This window comes from Zootoca vivipara, chromosome 14 (assembly GCF_963506605.1).
Source record: "Zootoca vivipara chromosome 14, rZooViv1.1, whole genome shotgun sequence".
NCBI lineage: Eukaryota > Metazoa > Chordata > Lepidosauria > Squamata > Lacertidae > Zootoca > Zootoca vivipara.
Window position 1 is genome coordinate 4,002,716 of NC_083289.1, and position 22,616 is coordinate 4,025,331.

The 22,616-nt window shown below is 43.9% G+C and overlaps 1 protein-coding gene across 6 annotated transcripts; it reads right to left on the minus strand.

Moving 5' to 3' along the window:
- Positions 1 to 14,678: 14,678 nt before the first annotated feature.
- On the minus strand, positions 14,679 to 22,579 carry GTF2A2 (general transcription factor IIA subunit 2). Of its 6 annotated transcripts, XM_035132071.2 has the most exons (6): positions 22,313 to 22,444; positions 21,971 to 22,043; positions 19,580 to 19,724; positions 18,215 to 18,319; positions 17,314 to 17,440; positions 14,679 to 15,006 (listed from the first exon to the last, which is right to left on the minus strand). In XM_035132071.2, the coding sequence occupies exons 3-6, from the start codon at positions 19,649 to 19,651 to the stop codon at positions 14,981 to 14,983; spliced, it is 330 nt and encodes a 109-aa protein (XP_034987962.1). In that variant the 5' UTR covers positions 19,652 to 19,724; positions 21,971 to 22,043; positions 22,313 to 22,444; the 3' UTR covers positions 14,679 to 14,980. The 6 variants fall into 6 exon arrangements, with proteins under 6 accessions (XP_034987962.1, XP_034987960.1, XP_034987961.1 ...); XM_035132069.2 differs by lacking the exon at positions 21,971 to 22,043 and having other exon boundaries at positions 22,313 to 22,462; XM_035132070.2 differs by lacking the exon at positions 21,971 to 22,043 and having other exon boundaries at positions 19,580 to 19,753; positions 22,313 to 22,445.
- Between the last annotated feature and the right edge of the window lie 37 nt (positions 22,580 to 22,616).

The window sequence follows — 22,616 nt, forward strand, 5'->3', positions numbered from 1 at the left end:
GGCAGCCCTGTTTAGGGAAGCTTTTAATGTCTGATGGATTTCTGTATTTTAGTGTTTTGTTGGAAGCCGCCCAGAGTGGCTGGGGGAACCCGGCCAGATGGGCGGGGTATAAATAATAAATTATTATTATTATTATTATTATTATTATTATTATTATTATTATTATTATTATTATTTCTGTAGAAACCTTCTGTTGAAATATACAAAGTTTCACAGGCATTGCTAGATTGTGATGCAGGACCTGTTTCTTGTAGCTGCAACAACTCAGATGCCTGCACTACAGTGGTACCTCGGTTTATGAACACAATTGGTTCCGGAAGTCTGTTCATAAACTGAAGCGTTCATAAACTGAAGTGAACTTTCCCATTCAATGTTGGGCATTGTAACTTTGTGTGAGGTAAACTAAAGTAAACATACCTTTCCAAGTTGGCAGTGGGGCTTAGGGTTTTATTTTATGTAGCTGCTGGCCCAGTTTTTGCTAATGGAACACGCATGCTTCTGCTACCTGCTGATATCAGTCTTATAACTGATTAAATGTAATGGCTTCTAACTATGGGAATTGTAGTCTGGTGTTGGTAGTAGTGATTGTGTTAGAAATGCTTAGCTCAGACTTTCTCAGCCTTCAGTTGCTGGAAACCACAGGAAGAAAGAGGCCTCTTGTGCAGGTTTGCAGGTTCCCCACAGGCAACTGCTCAGCCACTGTGAGAACAGGATGCTGGACTAGATGAACTCCTGGCCTGATCCAGCAGATGCTTCTCTTATGTTCCCCAGAGGTGGGGAACCTGAGGCCTTCCTGATTTTGCCTGGAATGGCTGGGGCACCCCAGTCAGATGGGTGGCATATATTGTAGTTGTTGTTGCTGCTGCTGCTGCTGCTGAACAATATCTCCCATCTTCCCTGACCATTGGCCATGTTGGCTGGAGGCTTGACATTTGGAGGGCCACAAATCACATACCATTGATCGGAAGGTAGGCGGTTCAAATTCCCATGATGGGGTGAGCTCCCATTGCTCTGTCCCAGCCTCTGCCAACCTAGCAGTTCGAAAGCATGCCAGTGCAAGTAGATAAATAGGTACTGCTGCAGCAGGAAGGTAAATGGCATTTCCATGCAGTCTGGCACTTGTCACAGTCCTCCTTGTGCCAGTAGTGCAGTGTTTCTCAACCAGTGTGCCTCCAGATGTTTTGGGACTACAACTCCCATCATCCCTAGCTAGCAAGACCAGTGGTCAGGAATGATGGGAGTTGTAGTCCCAAAACATCTGGAGGCACACTGGTTGAGAAACACTGCAGTAGTGGTTTAATCATGCTGGCCACATGACCCAGAAAGCTGTGGACAAATGCCAGCTCCCTCAGCCTGAAAGCAAGATGAGCGTTACAACCCCATAGTCACCTTTGACTGGACTTAACCATCCAGGGGTCCTTTACCTTTTACCTTTTTTTACCATTGATCTAGTGAGATCAGTTGACCTTTGCTGACTGCTTCTATATTATCATGCCCTGTACATTCCATGGTGATTTTACACAATGAGAGATCAGGAAAATATGTGTTTTCTACCTTCCTTGTACATACCATATGTAAATAGACAGTTCTTTCCAGTTATGTGATATTGGCTTATGCCTTATGTGTCAACTTTGTTTGTACATGAGTAAATCACAAGGTGGCCCAACTCACAAATGAGTCAGAATAAAGTGAAATAGCCGCTGTCCACCCACTTACGTTTGCCTTCTGTTCTTTGCTTTGTAGGCCTATTCTTTGTAGGCCATAAAGATAAGGAAGATTATCTGCAGTCAGTTAGCTATTGTGAGAACCTTGATAAGAAATATAAAATCTAAACAAGTGGGGCAAAGGGCACACCCGATAGAGCTACCGGTATAAGTGCAGAAAGGTGGATAGGGAGGTTCACATTTTCTGTCTTCAGGGAAGTTTTTTTGTCAAGGAACTGGTGTGCTTTTTGTGGTAGTGGAACACGAGTGAAATGGGTTTTAAAGTGTGGCCTAGATGCAGTTAAACATCCTGCAATTCTGCAGGTACATAGGAAAATTTTCTTCCGAAAATAAGGCGACCCTTTGGTGGCTAATGGTTCTAAGCTATGGCGTCAAATCTGCCTTACAAGCAAATGCGTCAATGCAAATATTTAGGATTTGGGATGAGGCCAGAAATTCTTCTGGCTTTTTACGTCATAAGGCCAAATACACACAAGACATTGCTTGTTTTGGGTTTCTTCCCCTTTCATCACTCTCTCTCACTTGCTTTCCCCCTTTGCCTTAAAAGCTTACAGAAAGCTAAACTAACTGCTCTCCGGCACCAGGCAGGAAAGGCAGAGGTTACTTAATGTGTTTGATTTTTCTCTGTTGGTTAAAGATTGTAAATGTTTGCAATCTACAAATGTGTTGGTTGACTGCAAATCTAAAGAGGTGCAATTGAGATAAGTAGCAAAAGAATCTGGTTTGTTTCCCAATTTCTTTCCCCCCACTGCTTATCTTGCTTCTGCCACATGGAAGGTTAGCACCATGGCGTTCTCTACCCGATATGCATTTATGTTGATTTTGTAAAATAAATTAAGATCAATCCATCTGGATAACATTTGCTGGATGTGCTCTTGCTATGAAGGAAAATACAGAGGCGATCCTGAGATGCTGAAGTCAAAATTGGGCCACATGTGTGAACACTGATTAGAATACAGTGGTACCTCTACACACATTTGTAAGTCAAACACACATTTGTAAGTCGAATTTTTTTTTAAAAGTCGAATCCCATAGGAATGCATTGGGAGAGAAAATTCGTATGTAGAAAAAACCCTATCTAAACCACATCCAAGATGGCGGACGGAGCTCCATTCGTAAGTAGAAACATTTGTAAGTAGAGTTATTCGTAAGTAGAGGTACCACTGTATAGGGGAGTTGCTTTATACCAAGTCAGGCCACTGGTCCACCTACCTCACTGCTGTTGACACTAACTGCCAGCACCTCTCTGGGACTGCAACCTGGGAGTTTCTCCCAGCTGTACCTGGAGTTGTTGGGAATTGAACTCGGGGCCTCCTGTATGCAAAGCATGCCATTTGCACCATGGGAAACATGAATCCTCTTAATAAGATGTGTGTATGGCAGAGAATTAGGGACCCAGGTGGCGCTGTGGGTTAAACCACAGAGTCTAGGGCTTGCTGATCAGAAGGTCGGCGGTTCGAATCCCTGCAACGGGGTGAGCTCCCATTGCTCGGTCCCAGCTCCTGCCCACTAAAGTTTGAAAGCACATCAAATTGCAAATAGATAAATAGGGACCGCTCCAGCGGGAAGGTAAACGGCGTTTCCATGCGCTGCTCTGGTTCGCCAGAAGCAGCTTTGTCATGCTGGCCACATGACCTGGAAGCTGTCTGCGGACAAAAGCCAGCTCCCTCAGCCTATAGAGCGAGATGAGCGCCGCAACCCCAGAGTCGGACACGACTGGACCTGTTGGTCGGGGCCCCTTTACCTTTATGGCAGAGAATGAGATGGTTGGACAGTGTTCTCGAAGCTACGGACATGAGCTTGATCAAACTGTGGGAGGCAGTGGAAGACAGGAGTGTCTGTTGTGCTATGGTCCATGGGGTCACGAAGAGTCGGACATGACTAAACAACAACAACAATGGCAGAGAACTTCATCATCAGGCATGGCTAGCTAGAAGTGGGTCACACCCATGAACAACTATCTATTGTATGGCATTGAATTAACGTTGCAAGATCAATGAACCACCTCAAGAGAAACTTCTAGCTATGCCCAGAAGTGGTTGAGACCAAGTTCCACAGATTCCAATTTGCTTCTTTGAAACCTTTCTGACTGAGGTAGGTGGAGAATAGGAACGGAAAGCCCTCACTCCATGTTCCTTTCATTTCAATCATATTTAGAGGAACATTTCCCTTATGGTTTCAAACTGATGTTCACCTCCCTTTCTTGCAGGGTGATTTAATGTTTCCTGGTGCGGCAAGAGACAACTCCCTTTGCAGAAACTAATAACAACAACTCACACAGGGTTCTTGCAAACCCCTCCCTTCCCATCGGCAGATGGCTCCAGGCACCAAAACAGTTATTAATAATGCTAAATGCAAGTACTGTAAAGGAATGCCCTTGACCTTCCCACCCAGCAAAGTCACTTGGGCAAAAACTCACTGTGAAAAAGAAAACAACATTATCTGAGAACCTTTGGTGGGGCAACAAACACATCAGCACTGGTTAAAGGAAGAGCCCAGTGCTGGCTCACAGAGCTGTAGCCAAATCATTACACCAGCTTCACTGGCTACTGGCCTGTCTCCAAGAGCAATCAAAAGTGCTGGTTATAACCTATAAAGCAGGGGTAGGCAACCTCAGTCCCATGGGCCGGATGCGGCCCAATCACCTTCTCAATCCAGCCCACGGACAGTCCGGGAATCAGTGTGTTCTTTCATGAGTAAAATGTGTCCTTTTATTTAAAATGCATCTCAGGGTTATTTGTGGGGCCTGCCTGGTGTTTTTACACAAGTAGAATGTGTGCTTTTATTTAAAATGCATCTCTGGGTTATTTGTGGGGCATAGGAATCTGTTCATATTTCCCCCCCAAAAATATAGTCTGGCCCACCACATGGCCTGAGGGACGGTGGACCGGCCCACGGCTGTGAAAAAGGTTGCTGAACCCTGCTATAAAGCTAACAGTAGATCCAAGACCAAGAACCTGCCCAGGTTATAAGATCTTCAGGGGATCCCTTCCCTCGTTTCCACCACCTTCACATGCATGCCTGGTAGGGATGCAGGAAAGGGCCTTCTTGGTGGCTGCTCCGTCTTTGGAACTCCCTCCTGAGAGACACTAGACAGGCTCCCTCCTTCTGTCCTTCCCCTGGCAGCTGAAGACCTTCTTGTTCCAATAGGCTTTTGGGAACTGACTGCTTTTAGTGAAAAGTCTGGTCCTGTGCTGCTTTTATTGTAATTTTTACACACACAGTTTTAATTCTATTCATGTTTAATTGTTTTTAATTTTTGTTCTTTTAATTAGCTGTTCTTATTTTATCTGTAAGCTGCCTTGAGTCCTGGTCAGGGAAAAGGGTGATGCATAATATTCAACAAATAATATATGATGTCAGCTTTGAGGTTTCTTCTTACAATCAGGTGGTATCTAAATTTTATGAAATAAATGATATCTGGAGACCCACAGTTTCCCATCTCAATCTGGGACTCTATTTAAATTAGCACATTGACTGAATTGCCAAAAGAAACTGGCCAACAGTTCACAGGCTTTGGTATGAGTGTAACCTGCCCCTTTGGCTAATGCCCATCAAGAACACAGCATTCTCTCCCAGTTACTGCTGACTCTGAGTCTCTTCAAAGACATCCCAGTTCCTTCAGGGATGGAGAACCTGTGGCTGTCCAGATGTTGCTGGGTGATGACTCCCATCTGCAACATCTGGAGGGTCCCATGAGTTCCTCCTCCCTGTTCTAAGGTTGTATGAGGAACCTAACATAACCACTGAGTGAGGGCCTTTTCACACATTACGCTCAGCAAGAAACCTGGGTTTGCTGCCACAATGGGAAACTTGGCTGTTTGATTTTTGGACACTTATTTGCCACACTTACACTTCACACCCTAAAAACGCAGTGCAGTATGTGAAGGGGTCCAAAGCCTAGCACTGGAACTGGGTCTTGATGGAATCCAGTTACCTGGGATCTTTCCTGGCTGAAATCCAGTCATCATATGCCGAGTGCCACTCTCCTCCCCTTGCTGGACTGCTGTCTCTGAGCTGAGGCTGACCACTGACTTGACAATGTTCATTTTGTTTCCATAGCAACAATAGCACCTTTTAACCATACTTTTAACCTTTTCTCCCCAACTCAAGGCAAGCTACGTTTGACAAGAGGGTTGGGCTGCTCACCAGATATCACCATCACCTCCACAACCTGCTTTCACTCTGTGTTGCAGAACTTTGAAGCCTTGCTAATCAGCTGATATTTGGGGCTTCAAAGCACCACCTTCTGCTTTCCACAAGCATTCCCAATAACTGAAGCTGCTCACCTGTGCATGCAAAAAGTCGCAGCAGCAGCACTATTCACAGGGCTTTGCAGGGCCTGTGACTCTCTCTTTTGGCCATGTCACAGCTTTACCTGCCCCATCCCTGACTTCACACCTGAAATTGGGTGTAGGCCTGGAGGATGTGGCTTGACCAAAACAGTCTCAAGGGGACCAAGTGGGGAGGCCTGGGAGGCCTAATTGGGCACATGGACCAGAAGTTCCCAGTCATGGATCTCTAGACAGGGGCCTCTGTGGTGTTCAACAGTCAAATCACACCTGCCTTCCTCCATGTAATAAGAGTGTTGGGTTATGACCTGGGAGGAAAGGTGGATGCAAATGCAGTAAACACATGAACAAAAGAGATCCCATTTTTCAAATGTTGCAAAAACACCTTTCTCAAGTTCCTCGGTGGCCTTGACCAGTGGGCTGAATTTACATTTTGTAGGCCTGCGGTAGACACATGTGTGTGAATATGTGTGCTGGCACACAGTAAGTCTTCCCTAAGAGGGAAAGTGTTCCGCTACTTCCATTGAGAAGTACCTCAAGCACCAAGCTAAGGCCTTGTTTCCTGAAGCAGAGGGCAAGAGGTTGCCAGTGGAGGCTGGCCAGATAGGGCAACCTCAGTTTCTGTCCTCAGCCAGCCCCCAACTACCTGCCTTCCTACTTGCAACTGGTCCAGGGGCTGCCAGAGGCTTCCTCCCCCTTGTTTCAGTGTTGCCCTTGTAGAATTTAGCAGGAAAGAGGATGGGTGCAAAACTAGGATTAATTGACTCTGCCACTGATGCCAGCCCCTCCAACCCCCACGGAAGCCATTGGGACAGCAGTTGGTAGGCAAGGTTCACTTCAATACCAACAATGGGGCACCATCCTCCATCACATCAGAGGGCAGTAGGCTAGCTAAAGGAGTGTCTGGCAGGTCCCACATGACAAAGGCAAGCTTGTCCTTCAATGCCATGTTGCCACCACTTCCCAATAGCCAGCCTGACTCTACCAAATGGCAGAGGTAGCACTGAGTCCCTCGCAGCACAAAAATGGTTGCATAAAATGGGCTTGCGCACTGGCAACTCTTAGAAAAGAAAAGAAAAACCTGGCAGGCATTCAATATACAGGTACTAAAATAGTTTGGTGTAGGTTCAATTTGGGTTTGGCTTGTTTTAGCTGGTAACCAGCCAGTTCAGTCTGCACTTGGAACTAGCTTGGTTACAGATGCTAAGATTGAGCCACTAAATGGATCCGGTGTGCAGTCATGATACAACGGATGAGGTAGTCATCCTGTGGGATGGCTGTGCCACCTCCAGTTGCAGGTCGGGCTCACAAGGACTCAGTGCTTCTCCATACAAAACAATTCATCCCCACACATAGAAAACTAGCATGATCCTGGGAAGAAGATGGTTAGGCTAGGCCCCTTCTCCAGGACATCTAGTTTTGTGTGGGGCAGAAATATTTATGTATGGAGGAGTCTTCCCCCACCTGCAAACTGAAGTGGTAAAATCAAGGGGCAGGTTGGCCACCTTTCTGTCTGTCTGTGAGCATTCAGATGCAGTGACAGCTGTGTCCTTTGAATAAAACAAAAATTGCTAGCATACTTAACAGTAAATGTTTAACAGCCCAGTTTTCAATTTGTGATCCGCGCAAGTGAATTGCCTAATTAACTCATGAAGCAGAAGCCCCTTGGCCTTGGCTTGCTGCTTTATCAGGGCTCTCTCCAAGGCATACCTGTGGGCTGGGGTCTGAAGCTGGGGGGTGGATCCTTATGGAAGCCTTGCCACCATAGCTGCCAAGTTTTCCCTTTTCTCGCAAGAAAGCCTATTCAGCATAAGGGAATTTCCCTTAAAAAAGGGAGAACTTGGCAGCTATGCTTGCCACCTATTTTTTGTTCTCCATTTTGAAAAGGAAGAAAAAGATGAAAATGGGCAGGCTGAGTGGAGAGGAGAAAAACAGAAAGAAGAAAGAGGAATGAAAGACACACACACACACACAGAGAGAGAGAGAGAGAGAGAGAGAGAGAGAGAGAGAGAGAGAGAGAGAGAGAGAGAGAGAGAGAGAGAGAACTGCCCATCATCTGCCCATCCATCCATCCACTTATAGGCGGGGTCAGTCGGAATGATATCCATGGCTCCCTTCCAAATGTGATCCAGTGACTGTGAGGTTAGAGTCTACAAGAGGAAACCTGATGAACGGATCAGTCTTGTTTCTTTGTCAATGAACTTGGTTGGCCTCTTAAATGCTCTGATCAGCATCTCAAAGAGTGAGCTATGTTGCCATAGTGACAACTAAGTGATGGTGATCTCCAGGAAGGGAGCAGGCATTTCCATTCCCCACCCCACCCCTGGCTGGATGCCAGCTCAGTCTAGGTTGGAGAACAAAAGGCCAAGAGGGCTGTGTGAGAGAGTTTGGCTGATGCTGGAAGACAGAGAGGAATGTCTGCTGTGCTGAACCCAAAAGCTGCGGCATGAGGCTTCTGTGAACACCTAACAAGGAAGCAAGATTTGTTGGGAGTTAATGCTGTGAGTGCCTCCAGACTGTGCTCAGGTAGTATATATGATGTGTAACTAAAACCATACATCCTAAAGACACCATAGTCTACATTTACCTTAATTCCAAGGAAACCAAACCCTGGGGAAAGCCGAGGCACCCCTGGAGTGGAGATGCCAGGGACAAACCTGGGACCTACCGTACTTGCAAAGCCTACCATGTGTGATGGGTACTACTCCAGAGATATTGCCATTGTTGCAGGCTGGGTGTTAACAAAGGATTTGAAAAGGCTGAAGACTCCTACTTAAAAGGGTGGACATATCCAGGCAGGTGGGCTAAAAATAATGCTTGGGGTTCATTCAAGTTGTGATTAATTTCTCTTAACTAAACCCCCATTTTGATCTGATGACCTGAACTTGTTTTTAAGGTTCAAGTTCTGTAGATGTTGAAGGTTCAGGTTTTGTTAATTAGATATTTAAGGTTCGGCGTTCCAGCCAGTCAGCCACACCCTCCTCCTGTAAGGTAGGCAGGGGGAACCTGTGGCTCTCTAGATGTTGCTGATTCCAGCTCCCATCACCCCCAGCCAGGACTGATGTGAACTAGACTCCAGCAGAGTCTAGATAGGGCCACAGATGCCCTATCCCAGGCCAAATCACTGTCCTCAGTTTTTTGGGATTCCAATTCCCAACTGATGCTAACATCCTATGACTCCTGGAGACCACTGGGCATGCTTACCGTAGTTGCTGGACTGATTTTTGTTGTTTTGATGTCATAGCAAAGCTCAGGATGCTACTGAGCAGGTTATACTTTCTCCTTGTTCCTGGTGGCTCCATTTGGTTTCCAGTTGTGTTGGCACTCAACTACCCGAGGTTGCTATTAGCGGGAAGGTGATAATGATAACACTGATGATACAGGCTTAGTATTTGGCATTGATTCACTTGGATTCCCTGTCTAGAAGCACAGCAGTCACATCTCTGTGTTGATGAAGAAGAAGTGAAATTGCATTGCCTAAGTGCATCAACAACCTAAGTGCTCATGCAATGTAAAACTTCCATTCATTGCAGCAGCTCTTAAGTGTTCCCTGTCAAGCATGTTGCAATGCCAGCGCACAGTCAGCCAAGCAGGAAGAACACATTGGTGAATGGGATGTCAGAACAATCAGTTAATCTCAAAAGTCAATGTTTATTTTGCAAGATAAAAAGACAGGAAGTCCAGTACAAACTCCCACTGATGGGAATTCCCAGGATAGCCATCATAGAAAGTAACCTTATGGAACAATAGTATTAAAAAGTATGCTCTTAAAAATACAGAGCTAGAGAAAACTCAGTGAAATAGGCTGCAATCTAACTTGGGGTTAGGCACGCTTAACACTTGTACTTTGTGTTCCTTTTTGTCCTCTTCAGTTACACAAGACTTCAATGTATTGAAAGAAGCGTCTTTGTCTCCAAGAGCTTCTCTACTCTGCTCATTAACCATGTTGACCATGTTGGATTTTCTTGGTAGATGGCCATTTACATGCATTTAGTTTAATAGCATTATGGTCAGCGCTTACGATTGGCTCAACAACACTTACTGTATTTTTCTGTGTATAAGACGTCCCCATGTATAAGACGACCCCTATTTTTTGAACCCAAAATTATGAAATCAGTATTTTAAACAACAAACAGAACAACTTTGACCTTTTGGGGGGAAGGTCACCCAAAGTTGTTGGGCTTTTTGACCCAAATTTGACTAAAAATTTGACCCAAATTTCGACTAATATTTTTTAGCAAAAAAACATCGTCTTAGACATGGAAAAATATGGTATATCTTGCACCAGATCCTGGACGCCACTTAACATTAGGTCCCGAGTTGCTGCCCCTCTGGTCAGTTCAATGACATCAGGCTACCAGGGTCTTTTGTTTGGGTGACCCCACATTCTATCACACCGTGAGTAATTTCGTACAGCTTCATCACATACTTCCTTACTCACCATTTATCTAAAACAAAAAGCCCTGAAGGTTGTAATGGTACCTCCTAGGGGATTTGCTCCAACCTTTTGACCATTTTGGCTGCCCCTTTCCACCATAGATTTGTCATTATGATACTGACAATTTTATTTCAGTCCCTTTCATAATGATCCCTGAAATTGACTTTGGCTTTTCCACAGCTGTTGCACATTGGGCCAACTGCAGTTGTTACCTTGATGCTGGCTCTCATCTTGCTCATGGACTGGTCTCTCTCATGAGGTTACTCCCCTAGCTAGTTTCTTCCCTCCCCACCCAGTTGCTAATGATTGGAATTCAATCAAGAAGTCCATGTTACCCAACTAATGAGTTCACGTCAATTCCAGTGAGTAGGAGTTTTAAACTAGGGTGGATTTAGGTCAGTTTAGGTTTGAATCCCCACGACGGGGTGAGCTCCCGTTGCTCAGTCCCTGCTCCTGCCAACCTAGTAGTTCGAAAGCACATCAAAGCGCAAGTAGATAAATAGGCACCGCTCTGGCAGGAAGGTAAACGGCGTTTCCGTGCGCTGCTTAGTCTTGCTGGCCACGTGACCCGGAAGCTCTCTCGGCCAGTAAAGCGAGATGAGCACCAAAACCCCAGAGTCGTCCGCGACTAGACCTAACGGTCAGGGGTCCCTTTACCTTTATTCTTAAGTCAGTTCAGGGTGTTAAATGGAAAGCAATGAGTGAGAAGTGACAGGTAACTTTCACTGAAAGGATTTTGGGCATGGCTGCCTTATACTCTTGCACAGTTGAAATGGAAATGTACTCTTGCCAGGAAATGGAAGTACTGTATTTCTTCTAACGTTCTAATCAAAACAAAAGCTTCCACAATGGTCCATTTGAGGAGTTATGTTCAAAAATAATCATCATGATTTTGTTTCCCCAAACAGCCATTTATTAAGAGAGGTCTCCTGACTGCTGACAGTTCCAAACAATGGCTCTACAGAGAATTGTCTCTGTAGGAGGACACCATGGCAGTTAGTTTTTGCTTCTCACCTAAGGAATCATGAGTTTTAGACAATCTATCATCCAACCTGCTAAATCTTTATATGAACACCAATGGGGTTTTTTGTCATGGGAGAGCACAAGGTGGCTGATTAAACTCTGTTGAGGTTTTGTTTTAAAACTGAAACTAGCTTTTAACTGGTTTTCTACCAAGCTGAATTAGCCAAGTTACAGACCACTGTATTCACAGCAGCTTTGATTGTAGCACAAGCATACATCACACAGCTGAATAGTAAGATGGGGCAGAATAAGTCATTTTGAAACACAAGTGTTAAAAATGTAATCCAAATGTACACGCACACATGGAATGCAGTTTGCTCACTTTGCTACATCCTACAGAACAAATGACAACAATAGAACGGGCACTCAGTGGTGTCTGGTTGATGTAGGCTACAGCACCAGCAGTATGTTTGATGCTATTTTGGCATTAAACTATGGTGATAGAAGATTTAAAAGATATCAGTTCTCAGGAAGCTTCCCATTTCATGAGATGGTTGTCAGCCTAAACTATCTACCAGCAAACAGTTCTACAGCTACTGCTCTTGTGCTGCTTGCTGGTTTGCCAAGGGAATCTGATTTGCCACTAAGAGAACAGGAACGCTGGACAAGATGAGCCATTGACCTGATCCAGCAGGCAAACTGATCAGCTATCAGTAAAAAGAAGCATTCTGAGGCAAAAAGGCTCCCTTTTTTGGTTTAATATGTGTGTCGCCTGGCAACATCTTCAGTGATGCATTGGGTGTGAGAGAACTGGGGATGTCTCTTTTAGGGTGTTGCTTGCCATACACAATTTTTATAAATGCTTGAATATGTATTTTTTTAAAAAATGTGCTGCCCAGTTAATCAGGGCTACTTTCCACCTAAACTTTTAAAAACCAGTAATCTACATGGTTTTCCCAGTAGTGATGTATGGAAGTGAGAGCTGGACCATGAAGAAGGCTGATCGCCGAAGAATTGATGCTTTTGAATTATGGTGCTGGAGGAGACTCTTGAGAGTCCCATGGACTGCAAGAAGATCAAACCTCTCCATTCTGAAGGAAATCAGCCCCGAGTTCTCACTGGAAGGATAGATCCTGAAGCTGAGGCTCCAATACTTTGGCCACCTCATGAGGAGACTCCCTGGAAAAGACCCTGATGTTGGGAAAGATGGAGGGCACTAGGAGAAGGGGACGACAGAGGACGAGATGGCTGGACAGTGTTCTCGAAGCTACGAACATGAGTCTGACCAAACTGCGGGAGGCAATGGAAGACAGGAGTGCCTGGCGTGCTATGGTCCATGGGGTCACGAAGAGTCGGACACGACTAAACAACAACAATAATCTACATTAAAAGGAATTAGAATTTGCTCCATGGCAGCACGTTGTGGCAGATCTCAATGTTCTAGAATGAAAATGAAGCCCTGGTTTTAAGCCTCTATCCAGTGAAGTGTGTGCTCACATTTCTCCAAAACAACAGCACAATTAAGAGGAAGGCTGCTCATAAAGGCAGGAGACCAGAAAAAGATCAGTGCATCTGAAATATTTGGCTTCAGGGCATTAGGTTCATTCCCATTAAAAAGAGCATACCAAACCATTTCTGCAAACATTTGTACAAGTTAAGCCACTACAATTATAGCTTTGGGTGTGTGAATGATGTAGTGTACATGGAATGCAGCACAGGTAGATCATCACTCATCGCTGCCATAGAGAGAAGCAAACCTGAAAAATATGGTACCTTAGGGAATACACCGTGACCTGTTAGGGAAAAGTTAGCAACTTTCTTAGTAACAGAGCAGGACCACAGACTTGTTCTGTAGATCTGGGATGGGGAACAAGGGGCCCTTCAGATGCTGAACAACTAATTCCCATCAGCCCCAGTCTGCATGGCCAACAGTAAAAAATGATGGCAGCAGCAGTCCAGCAACACCTGAAGCGCCACAACCCAAAAAACCTTCAGCAAATGGAGAGTTCTGTGGCACATGCATTCCCTTGTGCTTTGCACAACCTGACGCCCTGCGGAGGTTGTGAGATTCCAACTCCCATCAGCTCCAGCCAGCATAGCCAATGGTCAGGAGATTATGGGAGTTGTAGTCAAGCAAATCTGAAAGGCCACAGGAAAGTGAGCTATGGAAGCGTAGGCCTTTAAGCGATTAGCCATGATGGCTGAGAGGATCTTCCATGTATGGAGGCAGTGGATCTCTGGGAACAAGCAACAGGCAATGAGTGTCACCTTCATCCGCTGTGAGCTTCCTAGAAGCATCAGACTGGCCACTGCTGGATACAGAAGGTTGAGCGTCAAGAGAACTTGGTGTCCTCCCATCAGCTCCAGCCAGCATGGCCAATGGGGTCAGATTATTGCAGTGGTCCAGCAACATCTGGAGGACCACAGGTTCCCCATCCTGGTGTTAACTGGACAAGCCATTGAAGACTGAACCCGGGTCCCTTTGCATGCAAAGTGGATGCACGGAGCTCCTTGACTTTTGAGGAAGCTTATTTGCCAGTACGATTATCTGCCATTACTGTTCGAATAGATTTGCTACAAACCTTTTAGCTTATGCATGCTTTTTGCACTGTTTTACTTTTTGCTTGTTCATAGGTTTAAAGTACATCACAACTGGCTCTTTCTAAAGGGTTGTAAATAAATACTAGGGTGTCTTCCATATACTGTACATGGTTCCCCGGGTTTTCAAGGCTTGAAAACAACGGGCATTATTATTCTATACTTTCCTTATATTAGTGCTGCCTTTTCACACTTTTCTTCTGTGAGGGGAGGGGGTGGTTACCCTTTTATACAGTGGAACCTCGGTTTACAAACACAATTGTTCCAGAAGTCTGTACTTAACCTGAAGCGAACTTTCCCATTGAAAGTAATGGAAAGTGGATTAATCCGTTCCAGACAGGTCTGCAGAGTACTTAAACTGAAAATACTCAAACCGAGGCGTACTTAAACCGAGGTATGACTGTACTAGCAAAGCCTCTTTGCACCATATGTTCTGGTAAAATACAGAACTAGAATAACTTTTGAAGATTCAGAGTTTAACAAGTCTGCCTTCTGTGACATCAGAATTTCTCAATTTGTGTACATTCCCAGCTAATTACAATGTGGGGCATCCTTCGGCATTATATACATTGTTGACTGTATATACACAAGATAGCAGATTCCTTTAACCCATCCAGGGATTCCTATTCACAGAAGGACACAGGCCTACTTACCACTCATCTAAAAGTTTTAAATAAAATGTTTATTGGAGAGGTTACCTTGATGAACCAAAAAGCAACAGCATTTCATCCTTATTTTTTTGTTTCTCTCCCTTTTAAAAAAAGCAATATTCTTTGTCTTCATGTCTTAGGTGAACTCAAAAGATGCTCTACAGAGCTTCTGCCAAGACAGTTCCACAAGGCATTCCAGCATGGATTACTCATATCTGCTTCATTAAAATAGTCATCCACACATTCTTTGGCCACCCTCCTCTCAGAATTGCAGCCTCTTAAAGACATTGCTGGCACAGGGGCCCATCTTCCTCTTCACTCTGCAGCATTGGAACCAGTATCTGGAAGTGAGAAGAAGGCAATTTAAAACAGGACACTGCTGTTAAAGACAACTCCAAGTCCAAAATGAGATCTCACAAATTTTATGAGCAATTCTCCAACTTTTGTTAGCTCCACAAGCCTTCTGTGAATCCTGAATGAAACTAAGAGATCTGTGCCTAATTTTTACATTATTCTTTTCACTGATTTCATTCTAAACCCTACCCTGCTTCACTGTTTTAACACAGGGGAAGGGAAGCTTTCTGGGGTGGGGTGGGCAGCACATACCAGTAGTGGGTGGGGCCAGAAGCATATGTAGGTGGAACAATGCATGGAAGCTTCTCCTCTGCACAATATGTCACATTCCATCCATGTAGAAGTTGAGAGATTTCTGTACCTATACACCCATCTCTCCATCCAGGCAAACAAGAGGCGTTGTCACAATTCAAGGACATATTCCAGGCAGGCAAATGTACCCCAGAAGGTATTGGAGAATGGCTGTGGAGAGGTGTGGCTTGGGGAGAGTCCCAAGGGCTATATAGGGCCTGAGGTTCCCCACTCCTGCTTTAAAAAGGACACGGCAGACAGGAGTTTTCTCTCTCCCACACCTGGAGAGGGTGGGACTGAACCTGGGACCTTCTGCATACAAAGCATATGCCCTAGTGCAGGCACAGGCAACGTGGTGCTCTCCAGATATTTTGGACTATGAGTCCCATAATCACTAAGACTATGGCCATGCTGCCCGGGGCTGGTGAGCGTTGGGAGTACAACAACACTTAGCAGGAACCATGTTGTCTACCCCTATTCTACTCTAGGGTCCTTCCTCTAAAAATAAAGAGATTCTAACCCTTGAGGTACTGAATAAAGGGCTGATTTAAACAGAAAGCTACCTTATACCAATTCAGACCATTGGTCCACCAAGCTGAGCACTGTCTATACCAGGGATGGGGAGCCTATGGTTGTTGGACTCCAACTCCCATCAGCCCCAACCAGCATGGCCACGAGGAGGGCCACAGGTTGGTTCCTGGTCTACACTGTATAGCAGCAGACTAGTTCTAAAGTTTCAGATGGTATATCCCCAGGCCTAACTGGAGGTGCTGTGGATTAGGATGCTGTGTGCTTAGGATCTTTTGCATTCAAAGCAGATGTTCTACTGCTAAGCTATGGCCTTTCCCCATAGACTCTAGAAATCCACTGCCCCAAACCAGTTGGCTTTCAGGCCTTCATAGGCAGGCAACACATCCTTTATTTGCAGCAGTGCGGTGTAAACACTTAAAATTCTGCTTCCAAACAGCGTTAGACACACACAGCAATTACATAACAAATACCCATTGTGGCTAAAGGGCATTTCACTAATGAAATGATGAGGTGTTGTTTGTGGCCTGGCCCTTTGACCATCAGCCAACCCCCTGCCCCACCTGCAGATACTTTTGCCGCCTTCCTCTGGAGGGAAAAATCTAGAGCTGGATGGACTATTACACCAGCTGCCAGAGGCCAGAAGAAAGAGATACACACACATCTCTAATGTTTAGTACTCCTCGTGATGGCTTTTAATTGTAAGCCAACCTTGGTTGAGAAGTTATAGCTTGTTCACTGCTTTGGGGTTTTCTACAGTCAAGCGGTACATAACTTGTATGAAATAAAAACACGTGGGATATAAACAGCAACAAAGATGCATTTGTTACTTTTTATCAGGTGAAAACCCAAACACATCCTTTCTTCATAAAATCCTGCCCTGGTAGAAAATCCCATTTAATTGAGACTTACAGGGCAGGTGACAAAGTAACTCTCTCATTTGAAAAGCTCAATTCAAGAGCCAAAATAGCCAGGTCTTATTTTATTTTGTGTTCTCATGCAACACATATATTCAAAAATGACCCCAAAAGACGCTTACATCAAAATAAAACTATCAAAGAGAGTCAAAATACGATCAAACCATCAGTAAACAAAAACAAGAAGTGTGAAGTAAGAAGTTTAGAGGCTGAAATAACTGAAATTAAACCAAACATAGTTTTTGAATGGTTGGGAGAGTCAGTAAATTTTCATCACGTACCAGAAGCCCATTAGTGTCATGACCATCTGTGCTACCAAGGAAAGGCAGTTTCATGACTGGGGTGGCACCACCACCGCCAAACAATGGGCCAAATGTCTTTTAGGATACTTTAAGGGGAGGGAGAAGAAGCCTTTCATATGCTTTGTGCAAAATTTTCTCATCAAAGACTCATGGCTTTGCCTACAGGTGTAATTCTTGTGCATTAAAAAAAAGTATTCTATTGCTACTCTGCCACTTGATCTCAGCATCTTCACACACATCACATTCCAGGACTTACTTTTCCCATCACAGGCTACTATTTTCACTTTATCCACTTTCACAAGCTCAGTGACCTCTCTGAATTCAACATCATTCAGTACAAATGTCCAAACGTTGTCACAAAATCTGTATGTGTTCAGGGAGCCCTTCAGGAGTGAACAGGAGAAGGAAGAGAGAGAAAAAAGAACACCTAAGTAACTTCAAGAAAAACTTCTTTGGAATTGTTTCACCAATATTTTGTGCCACCCACTTGCCTCAGAGTAATTCTGAAGGGAGTGCTTCTTGTGCCACCTTGTGGTAGGCTTAAAGGAAAAAAAGTACCCACAGAGAATAAAGGAGAGAATTAGAATAGCCAAATGCCGGACTGAGAAGTACAATTAGATCTCGACACCCCGGCCACTTAAATGCACAGTCCAGCCCTTGGGCATACAGCAAAGCTAACCAGTTATTTGAAATTTTGCATTACTGCTGCATGTCCTGCCACCATTTTATAACTAATTTGTTATAATGATTTATATCTGCCTTTCAGGACACAAAGTCCATATGCTGGTTTCTTTCCAGATCATATATTTCACCTTTTATAAATCCTTCCAAGATGGCTCACATGAAACACTAAACCACTTTTTTTTTTAAATCAGGGAAAAATAATGTCAACATATAGAAAAAAATAACCAAGGTGCCTCCTCCAGTTTTGCACTGCATTAGAACATCAAAGTATATATTCTTCTGAGTCCACATTTTTGCTGATTCCTAACATTAATTTTTTAAAAAAAACTTGGAAGATTTTCCATACCAACTTGCTTCAGAGGAAGACCTTGCAAGTTGGAGTCAAAGAAGTCTGCACCCATTTTAAGTCAGCAAAAGTTACCGTAAATGCTAGAAGCCATTAGCTACTCTTCATTAGCATTTAGCTTTCTTACCCTGAAATTGACTCTGTTTCTGACCCGTTGTGCCAATGCAGAATTGATAGCTTTGTCAAACTGAAGTAGCACTTGAAGGGCAAGCTGGGGGGTGATCTGCTGAGACTGAAATGAGAGAGGGAAAATAAAAACATTCCGCATTGAGGATAAATTACATTCAATATTGAATACAAGCTCATATCTCCAAAATCTTAAGTTATAACAGTTCTGATGACATAGAAACATTGTAATCAGCACTATAAAATTCCTTTATTAATTTATTATTTCAATTTCTAGCCTGCCCTTCACCAAATCAATGATCCTAGGGGAGGACACAATGGACAACATAGCAACAATAAAATCATACAACACTTTAAACAAAAATGTTAAACCATTATCTAAACAACACAGAGCAGACTGACTGTTATCAGTTACACCAATCCAATTAAAAAGGCCTGAGCAAAAGTTATCAAAAAATTATGCTTTCACAATTCTAACAACAGATAGAAAATCCCCTTGTTAAATTCTAACCAGTAGAGCCTCAACAATTTTCCATATTTACCTGAACACCAATACAAAAATTAGCTACCCTCTTAACATATTTCAGTCAGGTCTGTGTGTGTCTTAGCATGGGTATTCTGCCCATCTTCTGTTTTTCCAGACTAGCAAATAAGCATTTGATTTCTGGCATGGAGTTTGCTAAATGTTAGGGTTGCACTGAAAAGTTAGAAGGACCACTTTCCTTTGTGATTTCCTCTTACCATTATATAATAATAATAATAATAATAATAATAATAATAATAATAATAATAATAATTTATTATTTATACCCCGCCCATCTGGCTGGGTTTCCCCAGCCACTCTGGGCGGCTTCCAACAGAAAAATAAAACACAGTAATCTATTAAACATTAAAAGCCTCCCTGAACAGGGCTGCCATTACCATTACACTGCTGTGTTTCATCTTTACTTATAAATCCACACGTGATGCCAGGTTTGGGAGGGGAGGGGTAAAGAGCAAATAAACACTATGTTACAATTTATTCAGTCATATTTTGAATATCTGTTGTGGCTTGTACAGCCATCCCACCATTTACGTGCATTCAAGTCATGTACAGTGCCAGAAACCTGGAAGTGTGGGAGAGACCCAAAGAGCCTCAACAAAGCTCTGCTGCACCTCTGGCTCAAGAGGAGAGCATTCCAGGATCCTGAAGAGGATACTCCCTTTGGGGGTCTGAGGAAAGTCTCCTTGTGAGCTGGAGGTGCAGCAGGGTGCTCCCCACTTATGCTCATTCCACTTATGTGGCCAGGGGGCCAGAATGTAACCCTGGTGTAAGTTCAGCACTGGGCTGTTCAGGCTTACAAGGGCATAAAAGTCTACTGTCTACCTGTATGAGCTCATCTAGGCTCTCCTGAAGACTATTCCCCAGCGTGGTATTTCTATAGAGCTGGTAGGCCATGGCTCATGAGAAGGGCAGAAAACCGTTGTTGACCATCCACAGATCTGAAACTGCTGCAACTTTCACCAAAAGCCTAGGAAATCCAGCATAACAATTAATGACCTAGACAGGGAGCATTTGAACAAAGTGTGATGAGAACTTCCAGCTACCAAAGAAATGCAAGTTAACAAACTGGCCACAAAAATGATAAAAATTACAAAAAATAGAAAGAAATAGCTTGGAAGCAAACATAGCTTGTCTACAGCTTAAGGTTTTTTAGGTGTATTACTTTTATTTGTTTAGTTAAGCTGTCCATAAGCCATAAAAAAACATAAAGAACATTCAGAGCTGAGCCACAGATTTAATTCTTAAGTACTTGGCTGATAATGCAAATAACAAAACATGTAAAGTAACAAAATTTTCACTATAAAATAGCAAAAACCATACAAACTCCCTAGGTTTAACAAAATTATTCCTGTGACTAAACATCAACAAATATTTTTCACAGGGATGATACACGGCCTTGGAAGATTTCCATTTTGCCAAATCCAGGAAGTTTTATCCTTAGTTAGCAGATACACACACTACATATGCACATGTTAAAGAGAAAAAAGTGAGCAGAGGAACCAGAAGGCCATAAAATGAAAGAAGTACAGTTTGTGACACTTCCAGGCAAAGTCTAGACGAGCACAGGGACTAGTCTCTATGGCACTAAATTGGTGATCCAACCAGCTTCCTGGCTTTGTGATGCTAATTTGATTCCTGCAGTATCTTGCTTTTCAAATTATCATTATTATTATTTAAATAAATTTGCAACCCACCCTTCATCCAAAGATCACAGGGCAGTTTACATTTGTTTGAGTTCTAAAAAGATGTCACAGACTGTATTGCTTGCATACCACAGCCATTTGGCAGCGCTGCTTCCATGCCCCTGGCCTTTCTTTTTTTCTTTCATAACACTTCTCTGATTGCCACAACAACACATATACTTGACATAGCTGCCAAGTTTTCCCTTTTCTCGCGAGGAAGCCTATTCAGCATAATGGAAAATCCCTTAAAAAAAGGGATAACTTGGCAGCTATGATACTTGAAGGCCCTTTTTGTTGCTCTATATTTTCTTCCAGTGCTTTGAGGCCTAGTGAAGAGGAACAGAACCAATGCATACCACACGTGTGCAAAAACAAAACTGAAGCCTTTTTCTTTTCTGGTGACAACAGCACCTCCTAAAGGAAGAAATATATCTTGTTCTTGCATTGGAGAATTCAGTTTGTAACCTAGGACTTGCTCGTCTTCACAGAAATTAGAATAATCTGATACCATACATATTTTTAAAAAATGATTTATAAAATATTTGAACCCCTTATCTTAAAATATTTTAGTTGTCATGTTAAAATAAAATATTCCATAATCTTCTTGTTATTTCTTCAATTTTTCAATTTTTTAGGGGAAAAAAAGCCTTCAGAGAAAAAAATGAAAAAAACCCCAGGTTTTTCTCCGAATTTTTTCCGGCCCTTCACATCTCTAGGCAGGTCACTTCACCTGCAAATGAATTATTTAGTTGATAAGGAAGGAGTTTGGATTGATTACTTTAATGACTCACCCTACTCTGAATAATTTTTATCAAATTGGAGCCAGCCAAATGTTAATTTTCAGTTTGCCACCACTTCAGCATTAGAGTAGCAGCTAATTGAAATGCTATTTTTTTCCTTTAGCATGCCTGAAATTTGATTGTTCTTCTGGACAACTCTTTGCTTAATCATGTTTCCATTGCTCCCAAGTTGTTATAATTTATGGCAAATGGAAAAGCCTTCTGTAGATGCTACACAGGTCGCATCTGGCACAAATGCAAAGGTGGTCATGTGGTAGATTAGAAAGCCGCCTCCGTGTAACAATGAATGTGTGTGTCATTCAATGGTTAATTCCTGCCTGCGAATACCTTCCTGCTTGGACATTTATTTTATTTATTTAAGGTATTTATATACAGTGGTACCTCGGGTTAAGAACCTAATTCGTTCCGGAGGTCCGCTCCCAAGCTGAAACCACTCCCAACCCGAGGCACCACCCCAGCCAATGGGGCCCCCGCTGCCGCTGCGCCGCCGGCAAGCGACCTCTGCTCTTAATCCCGAAGCAAAGCCCCCAGCCCGAGGCACTACTTCCGGGCTAGCGGAGTCTGCAGTAAAACAGCATTGTAACATAGCTGCCAAGTTCTCCCCCTTTTTAAGGGAAATTCCCTTATGCTGAATAGGCTTCCTCGCGAGAAAAGGGAAAACTTGGCAGCTATGCATTGTAATAGATTTTTTAAAATATTGTTTTAGGGTTCAGTAACTTTTTAACTGTTACCTTTCACACGTGTTTTGCTTTTTGTATTATATCTGTGCTGCTTTGACTTGGGTAAGGCACCTGGAGTCCAGGCCTGAGGAAAAGGCGGGATATAAACAAGAACATTTCCATACTAGAACTACAACGTTTCAATAGCACGACTGTTCCTCACATGAAAGCCCTAGCAGAGCAGGCGCATTTTTAACACCCCACTTTAACAACCAACACTTATTGCTGCTGTTGCTGCTGCCGCCCGCCGTGGTTCTTGTTCTCATCAAGTGACGACCCTGTGATGGCGAAGAGGCAGAAGCGCTGCCTTCCGTGGCGGGAGGAGGCCTCCCTTTCCCCGGTAGAAGGCGGTACCTGGAAGAGGAGGAGGAGGAGGAGGAGGCCGCGGCGCCTCCAGCCCCTCACAGCCACCGACGCGGAAACAGCGCACGACTCTTCTCCCTCCGTTCCCTCGGGCTGCTCGGTCCGGAAACGGAAGCTCTCACTCCGGAAATCGAAAGAGGAAGTAGCTCGACCACACACTCGCCGACGGGCTCCACCATAGAGATTCCGCGTAGCTGGGCTTCGGTGTGTTCCACGCATGCGTCTGCCGGGGCGGGGCGAGTGGGCGGAGTTGAAGAACCCCCGTTTTCTTTCTGCCTCGTTCGCTTTTTTTGTG

Bases quoted from the DNA above. Each gene is read 5' to 3' on its own strand.
- GTF2A2 (XM_035132069.2), bottom strand. From the start codon at position 19,651: ATGGCCTACCAGCTCTATAGAAATACCACGCTGGGGAATAGTCTTCAG. The intron at 18,320-19,579 runs GTAGACAGTAGA...CTCTCATTTCAG, and splicing joins GCCTAGATGAGCTCATACAG to TCTCAGCAGATCACCCCCCA. The intron at 17,441-18,214 runs GTAAGAAAGCTA...TCACTCCTGAAG, and splicing joins GAAACAGAGTCAATTTCAGG to GGCTCCCTGAACACATACAG.